This window comes from Hemiscyllium ocellatum, chromosome 10, assembly GCF_020745735.1.
Source record: "Hemiscyllium ocellatum isolate sHemOce1 chromosome 10, sHemOce1.pat.X.cur, whole genome shotgun sequence".
Classification (NCBI taxonomy): domain Eukaryota; kingdom Metazoa; phylum Chordata; class Chondrichthyes; order Orectolobiformes; family Hemiscylliidae; genus Hemiscyllium; species Hemiscyllium ocellatum.
In genome coordinates this window covers 21,205,446-21,219,688 of record NC_083410.1, presented here as the reverse complement: position 1 = coordinate 21,219,688, position 14,243 = coordinate 21,205,446, and the positions used below count along the sequence as shown (strand labels likewise).

The window sequence follows — 14,243 nt, the reverse complement described above, 5'->3', positions numbered from 1 at the left end:
TCAGAGTATTAGGTCACCCGTTAACATGGAGGTGAAGGATTTCTCCTGAGTGTCCTTTTGTTTTTGGAATTCTCTTCCATGGGATGCTTCCGCGGTTTTGTCAATGTCTAACTTAGTCTTGAATGGGACTCTCAACAGGAGAGTCGAGAGTGTGGTGTTGGAAAAGCACAGTGGGTCAGGCAGCATCCGAGGACCAGGAGAATGTTTCTGGTAAGAGTCCTTCATCAGGAATGAGGGCTCTCAACAGGAGAGTCCAGGGTTACGTGGAATAGGCAGGGAAGAGTTGTGGCCATAATCTGATCAGCTATCATCATACTGAATAGTAGAGCTGACATGAGGGGCTAGAAGTTTACTCCTCCTATGTGATTTTATTCCTCCTCCAATGTGGATCACAGTATTGTGTTCAACTGTCTTAAGGTTTTTGCAGACACTTGCCTTTATCGCAACACAGAGTACTTGAATTCCATTAGGTTTTTGTTTTAAGAGTCTCACCCAATCTGAAGTGTGCCTTTTAGTCATTTATGCACTTGCACTTGTACTTGTAAATTGCTCTGCACTGATCCTCCTTCCATTCTGTATTCTTCGCCCGCACACCAACAAATTCTTCTGCCCTTTTTTAGTTCATTGCTCCTTATCGACAAAACTTTCATGTTCTGAAATATTAACTATGCCTCCTATTCTGACACTATCTGCATCTGTGACACAGCTTCCTCTTTATACTGTATCCACATTTCCACATATTGAAATATACAGTGACCAGGAATGACACCTACACTGAACCCATAGCTGAGAGTTTCGTAGTCTCATAATCTTGAAATCTTTTGAGAAAAAAAACTTCCACTTTCTTTAGTGCAATCTTAATATCTTGTACTTTTTTTCCAAATTTGATTGAAAAACTGCAGTCCACTTTCTATCATCTAACCAATTAGTAATTTTCTAACCTTCCCCTTGGTAGGAGACTCATTGTTCCTGTCTGCTCAAGTGCACACCTGCGTTGCTTCAATTCTTCTCTCTAACTTTTGGGATCAGTCTTTGAAACTACTTTGGGAAGGGCTTAGTATGCTTTCTAAACTTCTGTGGGGCCCAAATAATGTTTGTTAATGAATGTGCTTTTGTTTTAATTGTTGGAAGAAGTAATTTAAAAAGTTGTCTTCAGGCTGCATCTTAATTTTAACTCTTCCAACTTGAGTTCCTTTAAGTAAAATCCATGAAATATTTTCCCCAAAACGTTTCTTGGTTGGTTTGTGTGTGTCAAGAGGGAATGTGCTTCAATAACTGAGGACGGTCAGTAATTGAATTACTTATTTTCTTGGGTATTCCCATTACCAGTTGTGTTCTCTGGTCGTGTTACTTGTGTGGTCCTAAGTTAGGAGGAAGAGACCTTCTAATGACTTAGTGAGGAAATGTTGAAAATTTGTCTGTGCACTGTTTTAATGGGTGCTTTGAAACATTTAGAAGTTTTAGTTTACATTTTGAACTGTCGATGCTTTGATTTAGAATTTAAGTAGTAAAACTTTAAACCTGCAAGATGCAAGCTAAGCTAAAAAGTAATTTAGTACACCTAGTTATAAAAGGGACTGATACTGGTTCAATTTGGTTTAATTATTTTGAAGTTGCTTTAAGACTAAGTCCGGTTCATTTCACTGTGATAGCAACCAAGCGCTCTTATTTTAGAAAGGGTTAGTGGAGCATTATCTGAATATTTATCAATTGCAGAACTTGTAATAATTATATTACTGTTTACACTTCATATTCTCCATAATGTGTGAATGTTATTCTGGAAGTCACAATTTTGATGTTTACATCACAGGGTTGTAACCTTTTTATTTCACTCTATTTTGCAAGCCTAATTTCCTTTGTCCTACGAGCTGCCATGAAGTTACTGAGGTCCTTGGCTCTTGAATTCTGTCCTTAAGCCCCAGGCTTTCTAACCCCCACTCTTCTTTAAAAGCTTTGAATAAGCTTTTGGCCAAGTGTCTCAGTACTTCATGACTGCAAAGCACCTTTTGATAATTTGAGGCACCGTTAAGTATAAATTGTCAGAATACTACTTTGGTGCAGCATGACCTGTCTGAAGTTACAGAAACAATGAACACTTAAGGTCATCTTCATTCTTTCAAATGAGAACAATGTCTCCCAAGATTCCTTTGTTTGTAAAGGTGCGATAACTACACAAACTCACATTTTCCTTCAGAGGACTGGGCTCTGCAAATGAATATATCAGTCTCCTACTTTGTCAAAGGGAGCCACGCTGCAAGCCCCAATGACTTTGTCTAGATTAGCTAAACAGAGGCTGAGCTCAGCTTCAAGTGCACAGTTTATGTACATCAGGTCTGTGCCACTGGTGGTATATTATACAGTTAAAATTGCATGAAGCCCTTCATGAAGTTGAAGCATCTCTGAATAGTGTCATTTTTTTCAAAGTGCGGTGACTTATTATTTCATCGGACTGCAACCCATTTATATTCCCAACAGATACATTGGAATTATCAACTAAGTTGTCTCTTTGTTTTAATAAAAGTGTTATTGCTTTCTGCCAGCTAAAATGTTTCTTCCAGAATTGATGGAAATAATAATTTGGCAGCCAGGTTACCCATGATTGCAATATCATAGTTTTCAAAATGTAACAAACTTCAAACAAGACACAATGCTTCTCTGGTTGATACAAGTCTTTGAAGCTTCATTAGCTCATTAGTTAACAAACCTTTGTTGTACACAGAATGTTGTATACCTAGGAATGATTATTACTGCATTGAACGGAGTGTAATTTTACAATGGAAACATCTTGTGTTGGCTTTACTAACTTAGGTTTTGGGATGGATATTATTATTGATGATATAAACAAAATATGCATATTGGTAACTAAAATAGAACATTTTATTATGAAGCCCAGTAACAATTACTCTTCATTTTTGGCAGATCTAAGAAAGATAAAAGCAAAGTGGGGTCCAAGAGTGATGCAGCAGAAGCAGAATCTGAAGGATTAACGCTGCTTGTACCTGATATTCAACAAACTGCTGAGATTGTCCAATTGGCAACCAACAGCCTGCGACAGGCAGCCCAAGGTATGACTATCAACTGTTAAGGTGTACGTTTTGAAGAAGTAATTTCTGGCATCAGCCGTGGTTTTAGTTTTATTTTTGAAAACATCCAGGCAGTGTTTTTTTTCTGTGAATATTTTGTCTTATGGCAGTGCCCTCTGTCAGACTGCACAGAGAAATATGCAGAATGTATTTTAACATTGATATGATGCTTGTAATATAAAACTTCTCACGGTTTATACTATCTTCAATAGAAATCTGTCTTTCTCTCTTCCTCTACCACCTCCATCCAAAGAAATGTTAATTTGAGAATCTTTAATCCAAGTTCTATTCCATTTCTGTTGGGAATTGAGCTCTGCAGACATTCATGTACAAAGAGAATAGAGTGTAACTGCAATTCCTTTACTTTTGGGAGACTGCAACATTTTATAAGGCACATTCTCTTCAATTTGCTATACAGAGTAAATTTTTAAAGTAACTGACATTAGCCTCCTTAACTATCAGTCTATGTTTCCCTTGTTTTGTATGTAGGTTTTGACTTGCTAGCAAGTGTGGGCTGTGGATCACTGCCATCTAGCTAATGTGCATGACTTGATTGTGTTTTCACAACAGAAGTATTTTATAGTCAGTGCACTGTACATCGCAGCTGAGCCAGATCCTCTTTGTGTCTGCATGCAATTACAGGAAAAAGGTACTGACTGGTAGTGAACAGCAGCAGAATTTCCAGTCTGTGTTTCATATTCCTAGCCCAAGAATGCCGAGTGGACATTGTCCAGCTACTGTGCCAACTGAGACCACTTAACTCCAACACGAGATCAAACTAAAGAAAAAGAACTTGGATTTGTATAGTATCTGGGGACAATACTGTAACTGTACAGCTTATTTGTAAACATGGAATTTACAGTACAAACAGGCCATTCAGCTCAACTGATCAATGCCACTCTTCATGCTCCACGTGAGCCATCTTGCATCCCTGCTGTTCCGACCATATCAGTATCTCTTTTTGTTCATTGCTTCCTTTTTTTAAACTGCGAGTGAGGACTCTTCAGAGATCTCAACGCCATATTGGATTTGCTCCTGTATTCATTCCCTGCCCCTCTGTTTCAGAAAAGAAAATTGCTGAATCAACAAAGAAGGCAATGGTAAGACCGAGACCTTTAGCGGTCACACGTTCTCTGGAGGAAAAGTATGTCGCTGCAATGAAAAAACTGCAATTCGGTACGTTTACTTTAATGTGTGTTAAAGGATCTGAATCGGAACACATGGAATTTCCTGTAAATAATGCTCTACATAATTAAATCTCTCTTTGTGTCATTCTCTCAATAGCTTAGTGATCAATACAGTACGTGTTACTGATGTCACAGTTGATGGCAGCATACTTTAGCCGGGAGGTCAAGGCCAGGGTTCCTTCTGTTGATAGCTATCGAACAGTCTTGAAGTTGTGCTCGTAAATGTTGAGCCAAGTTTGAACTTAGCTGTTACTGCATTTCCCTATGAGTCTTTGAGTAAGAACCTGAATGGTTATTGAAAGCTATGAAATTTTAAACATAGTTGTTGCTTTCTGGATGATAATTAAAAGGTGACAGCAAAGGCCCAGAAAGCTTAATTCTTTTTACCAGGAATGGATTTCTCTAAGTCACTACACTTTGGGGCATTGCATTTTAGATTGTCTTTTGACCATATACGTTACTGACAAATTTCCCCTCTAAGTTGTGTTGCGACCCAGCAGTCTGGAACATATCTCAGTGCAACAAACAGGGCACATGTAACAAAGTAAAATTACAGGAAATTTGGATTTTGTTATAAATGGTAAGCTTTGCACTTTATTCTGGATTAGACTGTATTTGAGTATGGTTTTTGCATTTATGGAGTACACAAGCATTTCAATTTTTAGATGAATAAACATTAAATATATTCACATACATACTTGCATTGGTGCATTTATGTAATCATACAGTTTTTATAAATCAAAATAGCTGCGTTTTGAGAATTAATTCTCCAGAGTAAATGCCTTATCATGAAATAAGTGTGAAAATGTATGAATGAGAAAAAAAAATTAAAATGTTAAGAGCAGTTACAGAGAAGTGATTAATAGACTGCTCTTTAAAATCATTGATACAGACTTATTTCCCCTGCCACCAGGGAATTGAAACAATAATTACTGTCTAAACCCTCATTGTACCCTGAGGAATATTGCCAGCTTTTTACTATCTGTGCTATGTTTAGAATATCTAGGTTGTGTACACAGAACTCGCCTCCTTTCATTATTGTGCATAAAGTGTTCTGTACCCTACTGTCTGCCTACCTATATTCTACCTGTGATCTTAAGTGTCTGTGTAGCAGATCTGCTTGGTTGTATATATAATCCTGAGATCACCTGAACAGCTTTAAAATTCTGCATCCTGATCTTTGCCACTGCAGATCTGATACTATAAGCAAATTTGTGACAATATACTCATTTCTGAGAATTGATTGGTCTAACAAAAACGATGCACTTTATTAAAAGCCAGGATTTTGGATTTTTGTTCTCATTGCCCCACTACCTCCAGGTAAAGATTGCTGCTCTGTTTCGAATGCTGTTTAGAGAATTTATCACCTTGCACAACCTCAGACTATGCTTTACAGCCATTGAAGTATGGTTATTGCTTTATTGTAGGAGACAGGTAGTCAGGGCAACTTGATGCTCACAACATTGTTCTTTTAGAGTACTGAAAATGAGATGGCCATTTTTTTCTGGTCCTTAAACTTGTGGGCAACCTATTTGAGATGCATTTCTAATTAGTTATTAAATGTGCTATGCAGATTCATATTATTATTACTACATGAAAATTTGAGTGCTAAAGTAGGGTAAAAATGAATTATAGATTTTCTGTCAAGATCAGGCCTGTGTTTTTCTGAAGATTAGTAAATAATTATGAGCATTGTGTTTGAAACGGCATCCAAAAGAAGTCAAATTTCAGCTGAATGACAAGGCAAGATAGTTGCTAAAGTGTTTGCTGACTTGAAGTTCATAACTACCAGAGAGAGAAGGAGCCAGAAGCAGTTTCATGCAGGGGATGGGGCCCATAACAGCAGAGGTGCTGTGATCAGTTTCTAGTAAGTCACAGTTGGAAAGAAATCCCAAATGTCAGTGAGAGGAAAGTTTTCTGCTTCTGGGACTATGTGGTGTCAGAGGAAGACATTTTACAAGGTTATTGAAGACATGACTTTAGCGAATCTCTGATAAGTATTAATGAGCTCAATTAATAGTTTGTTTCAGGGGTCCTGGAGACCAACATTAACTGAAAGAAATAGCATCAAGTGAACATAGAGTCATAGAGATGTACAGCATGGAAACAGACCCTTTGGTCCAACCCGTCCATGCCGGCCAGATATCCCAACCCAAACTAATCCCACCTGCCAGCAATTGATTTATGGCCATGGCAGCTCAGAAATTAGCTTTATCCTTGAGATAGAAATGATTGTTTGCTAATGTTTGAGAGTTTATAAGAATGTTACTTGGATAAAAGAGATGAATCCATCTTTCTGGCGTTTGAAATTAGATTGATTCAATTGTAATTATCTATATTTAATTTTTAAAACATCATGCATGAAATGTGAGCATCACTGACTAGACCAGCATTTATTCCCCATCCCTGATTGTCGAGGGGGAATTTAAAAGTCGACCACATTACTATGGGTCTAGAGTTAAATGTAGGCCAGACCAGATAAGGATGGCAGATTTCCTTCCTGAAAGAGGATTAGCAAATCAGATGAGTTTTTTAAACCATAATCAACAGTGGTTACGTAGTCACCATTAGTCTAGCTTCCAGTTCCCAATTTCATTGAATTCAAATGTCACCACTTACAAATATGAGGGTCAAAACCATTTATCTAGAACATCAGCCTGATTTTCTGGATTGCTGGTGCACTAACGTTATCATTTTGCCACCACTTCTACCAAACGTAATATAGATTGTGTGTTTGACAACCAGAAAAACTGTTCAACCTAAGCTCACTTTCCAGCTCTTGATCCCATTACCCTGTCGGCTATGGCACCTCATTTTTCTGATTATTTATTGGTGGTTGGTATTTTGTGTTGAAAGCATCATCTCAAATTTTCTACCGAAACTTAAAAATGGTTTTCTTTTTAGATACTGCTGAGATGGTCACAGAAGATGATGATGGAAAATTGATCTTCAAAGTAAATTACCATTATATGTCTCAGGTGAAGAATGCCAGCGATGCTAACAGTGCTGCCAGAGCTCGACGCCTTGCACAAGAGGCTGTCACACTCTCAACATCTCTGCCTCTTTCCTCTTCATCCAGTGTGTTTGTGCGCTGTGATGAGGAGAGATTGGATATCATGAAAGTGAGTTAAAAAAATGAAGCTGAAATAGTTTATTTTGTTAAAATTTGAACTATTTTTCTAATCAACCTGTTCAGAAATGTTATTACATAACTCTGGAGCAGGTGGAACTTGAACCAGCCCTCCTCATCTGGGGGAAGGGCACTGCAACTGCACCACAAGAGGGCCCTTGACATCGTCTGCACAGATTCATATTCCTTGAAGTAAATCTCAGTGTTTCCTATAAATTTATTCAAAATGTTAATTGTTCATTATGAACATTCAAATGTCTCATATTCAAAATCATTCAGTTATGGCTGTGCTATTGCAAGAGGCTTTGAACAAAGCTTTGGGGACAGAAGGAGGAAATGTATCTGCATCAGTAAACCTGTGCAATACTCTCACATTGTCACCAGCTGCAGATGTGCCGTTCGTTGCTAATCACCTGTCCAATCTATTTTCCAGAAAGTTTGCAACCTGTGACTTAAAATTAAGATGTGTTACCTTAAGTATCTTGCAATGTGAACAAAAGTTATGTTTAAAAGTTTTGTTTTAATTTCCATTCATTAATGTATTGAGGAGAAGGATAAAAGCGGAAATGTTTGCTTTAATTAAAAGGTGAACTTCATGTTGTAAGGGACCATGGTTTGCAGCCATCCGGTATTAGTACAGTTAAATCAGCACCATTTATATGAAACAAAAGAGGTGGGGATACTACCACTGTGCCATAGGGGTGTGTCCCTGTTTACTCTTTATAAAACTAAAACCTAAATCAAGCTAGACAGGCCTTCATGGGGCACTGTAACAAAAACTGCTAACGGAAGTTACCAAACTTAAGCAAAATTATTGTTACCTTGGTGAAGATGCACCCCTTGCAATGCCATCCTTATTCTTCGATATAGGTATTTTTAATTAACCAGTTCACTCATCTTATGATATGCCTGGACTTGAACCTGAGCCTGCTGGCTCAGAGATAGGATAATTGCCACTGCACCACAAGATATTTTTATATTGTTAAATGTTAAACATCGATGGGAAGACAATGGCCTAATGGTGTCATCACTGCACTGTTAATCCAGAGATCCAGATAATGATCTGAAGACTGGGTTTAAATTCTACCATAGCAAATGATAAACTTGAATTCAATAAAAATCTGGAATTAAGGATCTGATAACCACAAAGCCATTGTCAGTTGTCGAGAAAAAAACCCATCTGGTTCACTGATGTCCTTTAGGGAAGGAAACCGCTATCTTTACCTGGTCTGGACTATATGTGACTGCAGACTCTCAAGAATCCCCTGAGATGGGCAATAAATTACACTCTGGATGGGCAATTATATTCCCATGAATGAATTTTAAAAAACACACCTTTGGAGCAGGTGGGTCGTGAACCCAGGTAACTTTGCTCAGAGGTGGTCAGTACCATTACACTATAGGTGTGCTTATCTTACTATTTTCTAATCAACTTGTTCAGCAATGTTAGTACACACCTTTAAAACAGATGAATCCTGAATCCAGGCCTCCTTGCTCCAAGATAGGACACTACCATTGTGCCACAAACATCATCTTCAACCTTTTTATACTGAGTCCAAGAGCCGATTTGGTTAACACTGGTAAAGGCTGAATCCTAAGTGAATTTTAATGAGAAGAAATACTTGGTTTCACAAGTTGTACTTTATTGCATTGTAGCAATCAGGTGCACCTTACATTGGCTAGTTGCTCATGATAAATAAAATGATCAGGAGACAATGATGACAATTTAGCTTCATCAGGGCCAAAAGGAGTTGGAATCTTCTCTCCACCCAAGTCTATATGACCTCATTCAATTGTGTGGAACTTAATCCAGTTTCCAATATGAATCCTTTCAGCACTATCACATTATACAACACTGGATGTGACAGAAGATATGATTTTAGAAATTTCTGCATTTTTGGGTTTCAATAACAATTACATTTTATAATCCGTTTCTGGAGATGTTATGTGTTAGATTTATGCAATTATTTCTTAATGTATGTCAGCTTTCTTTAAAAATTTAGAAGGTAAACTGTCAATAAATATGCTGGAATTAGTTTGGTTTTGATGACTCATTCTTCCCTCTATCAGGTTCTTATCACAGGACCATCCGATACACCTTATGCAAATGGTTGTTTTGAATTTGATGTATATTTTCCTCAAGATTATCCAAATTCTCCTCCACTTGTAAACTTGGAAACCACAGGAGGACACAGTGTACGATTTAACCCAAACCTTTACAATGATGGAAAGGTAAGGAAATAGATTGGAGGTTATGTGTGTTCAAATAAAGCTGGATTTGTTCAGCAATCCTGTAAAATTAACTTCTGCTTTGTACAGCAAAGATAAACGTATAACATTTACATAGGTGATTTGTCATTGTAAGATAATGCTGTGAAATCTACTTAATGATCAGGTTTTTGACTGGATAAAGCAAGTAAATTTCCATGTAATAAAATTATTTTGAATCTGTGATAAGTAAAAGGAGGCCATCACTGCAGTCAACTTTTAATCTTGGACTTGTAGAAATATGTGAAAGGAATGAACAGAATTATCCATTTTATAATCTATATTCTGAATTTAGAAATGGTTTATATTTTGTGCAAATAGATTTTTTGCATTTCTGGCTCAATTTTCTACTGCCAGCACTTGTGTTACAAGTTTGAGATAGTTGTGATAGCAACACAAGGGGGAGAATGGTTCAAACTACTGAGAGGTTTTGTCTGATGTCAGGATTTTGACATATGGGGTGGAATTTAATCCAGACCAGAAAGGTCTTACCCACATCCTGGAGAGCTGGCCTTGTTACTTCCTCTGAGGATGGCTAAAGTGCCAATCAGACATTTAACTGGGTGGCAGAAGGTTTTGCCCAAAGGGCTGGAAATGGAACCCAGCCTCTGCCCCACTCTTGTGATCTGACAGCCAATAAGTCAGCATCTACCCATTGTGGACAAGACCAGCAGAAGTGGTGGCAGATACCAACAATATGTCCACCAGAGACTCAATCCATAGGGGAGTGTGTGGAATAAGGGTTATGGGGGAGGTGTGGAGTCATTACAGAAAGGTCAGGAGGTAGCTTTCAGCAGCAGTAACTCCCCCCCCCCCCCCCCCCCCCCCCCCCCCCCGATACTCAATTCCTCAATCTGGTGCTGAGTGCCAGACAATTTTCTCCTCTGCTCCAAACATGCTGCAAAGAGGGGCATTAAATTCCACACTCAATACCTAGGCTATTTGGATCTGAGTGCCCTTGTTCATTGTCCACAGCTTCTTACTTTGCAATGGTTCTGCATTCTTTATCTGTCCAGTGTGATTTATTCTCAAATTTATTCTCATTTTAAATTGTTCAGTTGTAACAGCCCTTAAACTTAAAATTAACCCAAGATTACTTCCTCTCATAGCTAAGATCAGTAAAGTGGTCATTTGACGTGTGTCAAGTTTATTATGTGCTGCTGATGCAAAATGACATTCAAACTGTAGGATTTAAGACATTAACAATAATTTGAACTTCAGCGTTGAATAATTCAGTGACCAATTACTCTGAGTCTGTTGGGATGAAATCTTGCCAAGTCCCACAGAATCCTTGAGCAATGTGGCAAAGTAATTGTGTGTCTCTGTGACTCTTGGCATGATCTTTTTTCCAGGTCTGTTTAAGCATTCTCAACACCTGGCATGGAAGACCTGAGGAGAAGTGGAATCCTCAAACATCTAGTTTTTTGCAAGTAAGCAGAAAGTATTTGGTATTCATTAGGGTAGTATGGTCTTTGATAAATAAAATTTCCTTAAATCTAATAGTATTGTTTATCCTATCAGCTTCAATATTAAAATTTCAGGCAATGCAATCTATTTTTCATGTATAGTTCAATGAATTATAATTGAAAGATGCCAAGCATTTTGTCACTGCAGAAGTGCATAGAACTAAAATTTGCAAGAGACATTATGTGGACAATATCAGTTTTTAAAATCAAAGAATTTTATGCATACTTTGAATATAGAATAAAAAACAAAAATAAAGGAGTTTAGTATTTTCTTGATTTCAGTTTTGGAGTTGGAGAGGATTTTGTTTCTATAATGTGTTAGATAATGAAATATCTTGTTGCTCAATTCTGGGTCTGAATCAATTAATTCACGTCATAAGCAATGTTATTATCAGATTTGGTCACAATGCAGAACAAAAGCTTAGTGCTGCCCTCGTTTTGACAACCTGTGGGAGATACTTCACAGCTTTTACAAAATTTGAATGAGTTTGACCTTGCAGAAGTTGTCAAGAACTATGATACAATCTGCTAAATTTTGATGATATGGAAGAGTTGCCACTTTCTAATCTCAAAATTGATAGTGGCTCATTGTTTGAGGAAAGAGGTTAAATATCAATGAAATTTGACTGCAAAACATTCTTAAAACCGAGGTAATAAACAGAGTGGCAAAATCTGGAAAAAAAACCCTTTTAACTTGTTAGGTCTATATACTTGTCTTCGCTCATGATTTACGTTAAGTTTTTTGCTTATAACTTACTGTCCGCCTTTGTCCTATAGTTGTTTCGTTTGCTTGAATGTTAACTACTCATCCACTCGAAAGGTAAAATCTCAAATTAAAATTTTTAATTTAGGGTGAGTTTTTTTTTTGAAGATTTTGAAAACCCATCTTCCATGGAGTACTGTGTTTCATGAACTATGTAGCTAGATGTTTTATCAAAGAAATGCATGCTCTTGACTTGAAGTTTCTGATCAGATTTAACCACAGGAATACTGATTTAAGTAGAACATTGACTGTGAGTCACGCTGTGAAAATCAGGTTTGCATGTGTCCTTTGGTCCAGCACAGTTGGAAATTTATAATGAATACTAGGTGCAGAGGGCTTCAATTAATTTTTTTGTTCCTGGGATCTGGACAGTACTGATGAGCTTTCATTCTTACTAGCAGTGTAATACTTGACCTTTAAAGAGTTGTCAAGAATGATTAACTAAAATTGAAGTTATGGAATTGAAGGCAAATAATTGACCTAGTTAGGTGGTAGAAGGCAGGGTAGACATCGTGGCTGTTTATCTGAAAGAAGCATCTAGTGCCCTGTGTGAACATGTTGGGATCTCAAGTATTTGCTGTTTACTGGTGACTTTGATTACACAACAGAGAGAAATGTAACTCTCTGCAAGATGCTATGATTGCTGGAAGCCTGAAGTAAAGGCAGGAAATATCAGAAATAGTGAGGAAATCTGACAGTATCTGTGAATGGAGAAACAGATTGTTGATTTGTTGAAACAAATGTTTTAGATTGGTGGCCCTTTGACAGAAAGATTGGCAATATAGAAAGTACATTAGATGGGAACATAAAATTGTAGAGACAGATTAAGCACACGAGTCAACCTGTGGCAGGTGGAGTTTAATACACAAGTTGATCATGCTGTGTAAGTAGTTAAACAGTGGTTATTGCCTAGGTAGATATGACCGACTGGGCTTGTAAATTGGTCATTTAATGAGAAACTGAGGTGGCTTGCTAGTGGTTTTAAAAAAAACATACAGGTAGATATGAAGAGGCACCAGGTATATGGAAAAAGTGGATAAGACTGAATAGTTAATTAACTCTATCCACAAAGAAACATGTCTTGGTTCTGTATCATGGGACTGGCTTGGATACAAATTCTGATTGATAAATGTGAGGTCATCCATTTTGGGCAAAAACTGACAGCTCTAAGCATTATTTACAGAGAAAAGCTAGAAACTGTATATATCCATAAAGAGCTAGCTATTCATGTACAGAGATCATGAAAATGGAATTGTCAATTACAAAGAATGTTCAAAGACTTCAAGGGATGTTAATTGCTGGAACTGGGATTCCTGCCCCTCTCTGGAGTAAGACCGCTGCCCAGTACGCACTGGTTTGCAACTCTGTGGACCCAGCAGCAGTCCCAGTCCTGGTCAATATCAGCACGTCCCACATTGAAACTCCTGGAGTCCAGGAGCACATAGGTGAATAGGTTTCCTTACAGGTTGGGAACACTGGGAGAGGTAGATGGTCTTAATAAGGTGTTGGAGAGTGTATGACACACTTTGGGTTCCCCTCAATCACACTCACCCCAGTGTGGAAAGGAGGCTGCTCCCCCATTCCTCTAGATGGTCTGAGGCTTAATCAGGGTGTCTCACCGGCCTTCCCTACTTGACTCCATCCCTGAAGTTGTACTACTAGCCTCAAAATTTAATTCAGGTGGATAGTGATTGCTAATGCCCACTTAAGAGATTTCAATTGGAGCAATATGTACAGGCTGGGGTAGGCCTCCCCACTTCCGTGAAAAATTGCAGATGGTCTGGGGTGGGTGGGAGGGCAGTGGGAAGGTCTATCCAGGGAAATTTGCAGCCTCTGCCTGAAAAGTGTCAGCAGGAGACAGTGTAAAATTCTGGCTTTCTTCAGCAATCCAGCAGGTTTCATGATTATTTTTATGGTACTGGCTTGTAAATTGCATGTTTTAAATTCAATTTCACAAATTTGCAATCACGGCTTTGAAACGTCAAACCCTGAGTTGCTGGTCTCACGACAAAATAACCACTACAAAATGCTTATTCCTTTCAGCTAAATACTTGATGAGTGAGAAATTAAGATGAAAATTCCAAAACGTTTATAAAAGCTGCTTTGTAGCAATCAGATATTCTTTTGAATAAATCTGACTTGTAACTATTTGATCAATAGTTATTGACCAGATATCTCATTCCACAATATTTACAAGCCAAGCAATAGTTCATCTTCTGCACACTTATTATCCAAGCAGCCATAACAGTCTGAATTAAAAGCAATGTATTTAGTAGTTAAATTGTTCCTTGTAAAGTGCAATATTTTAGGAATGACTTGAACTTGGGATTCCTACAAAAATGTAAT

At 37.8% G+C, this 14,243-nt stretch overlaps 1 protein-coding gene across 5 annotated transcripts in view; it reads left to right on the top strand.

Moving 5' to 3' along the window:
- birc6 (baculoviral IAP repeat containing 6) overlaps window positions 1-14,243 on the top strand; it is a 256,486-nt gene that overhangs the window by 228,906 nt on the left and 13,337 nt on the right. For all 5 annotated transcript variants that reach the window (XM_060831329.1, XM_060831332.1, XM_060831330.1 and 2 more), the window contains 5 exons: window positions 2,920-3,065; window positions 4,149-4,259; window positions 7,175-7,392; window positions 9,471-9,632; window positions 11,021-11,098. In XM_060831329.1, the coding sequence (XP_060687312.1) occupies window positions 2,920-3,065; window positions 4,149-4,259; window positions 7,175-7,392; window positions 9,471-9,632; window positions 11,021-11,098 (715 nt within the window). The remainder of the gene's footprint in view (window positions 1-2,919; window positions 3,066-4,148; window positions 4,260-7,174; window positions 7,393-9,470; window positions 9,633-11,020; window positions 11,099-14,243) is intronic.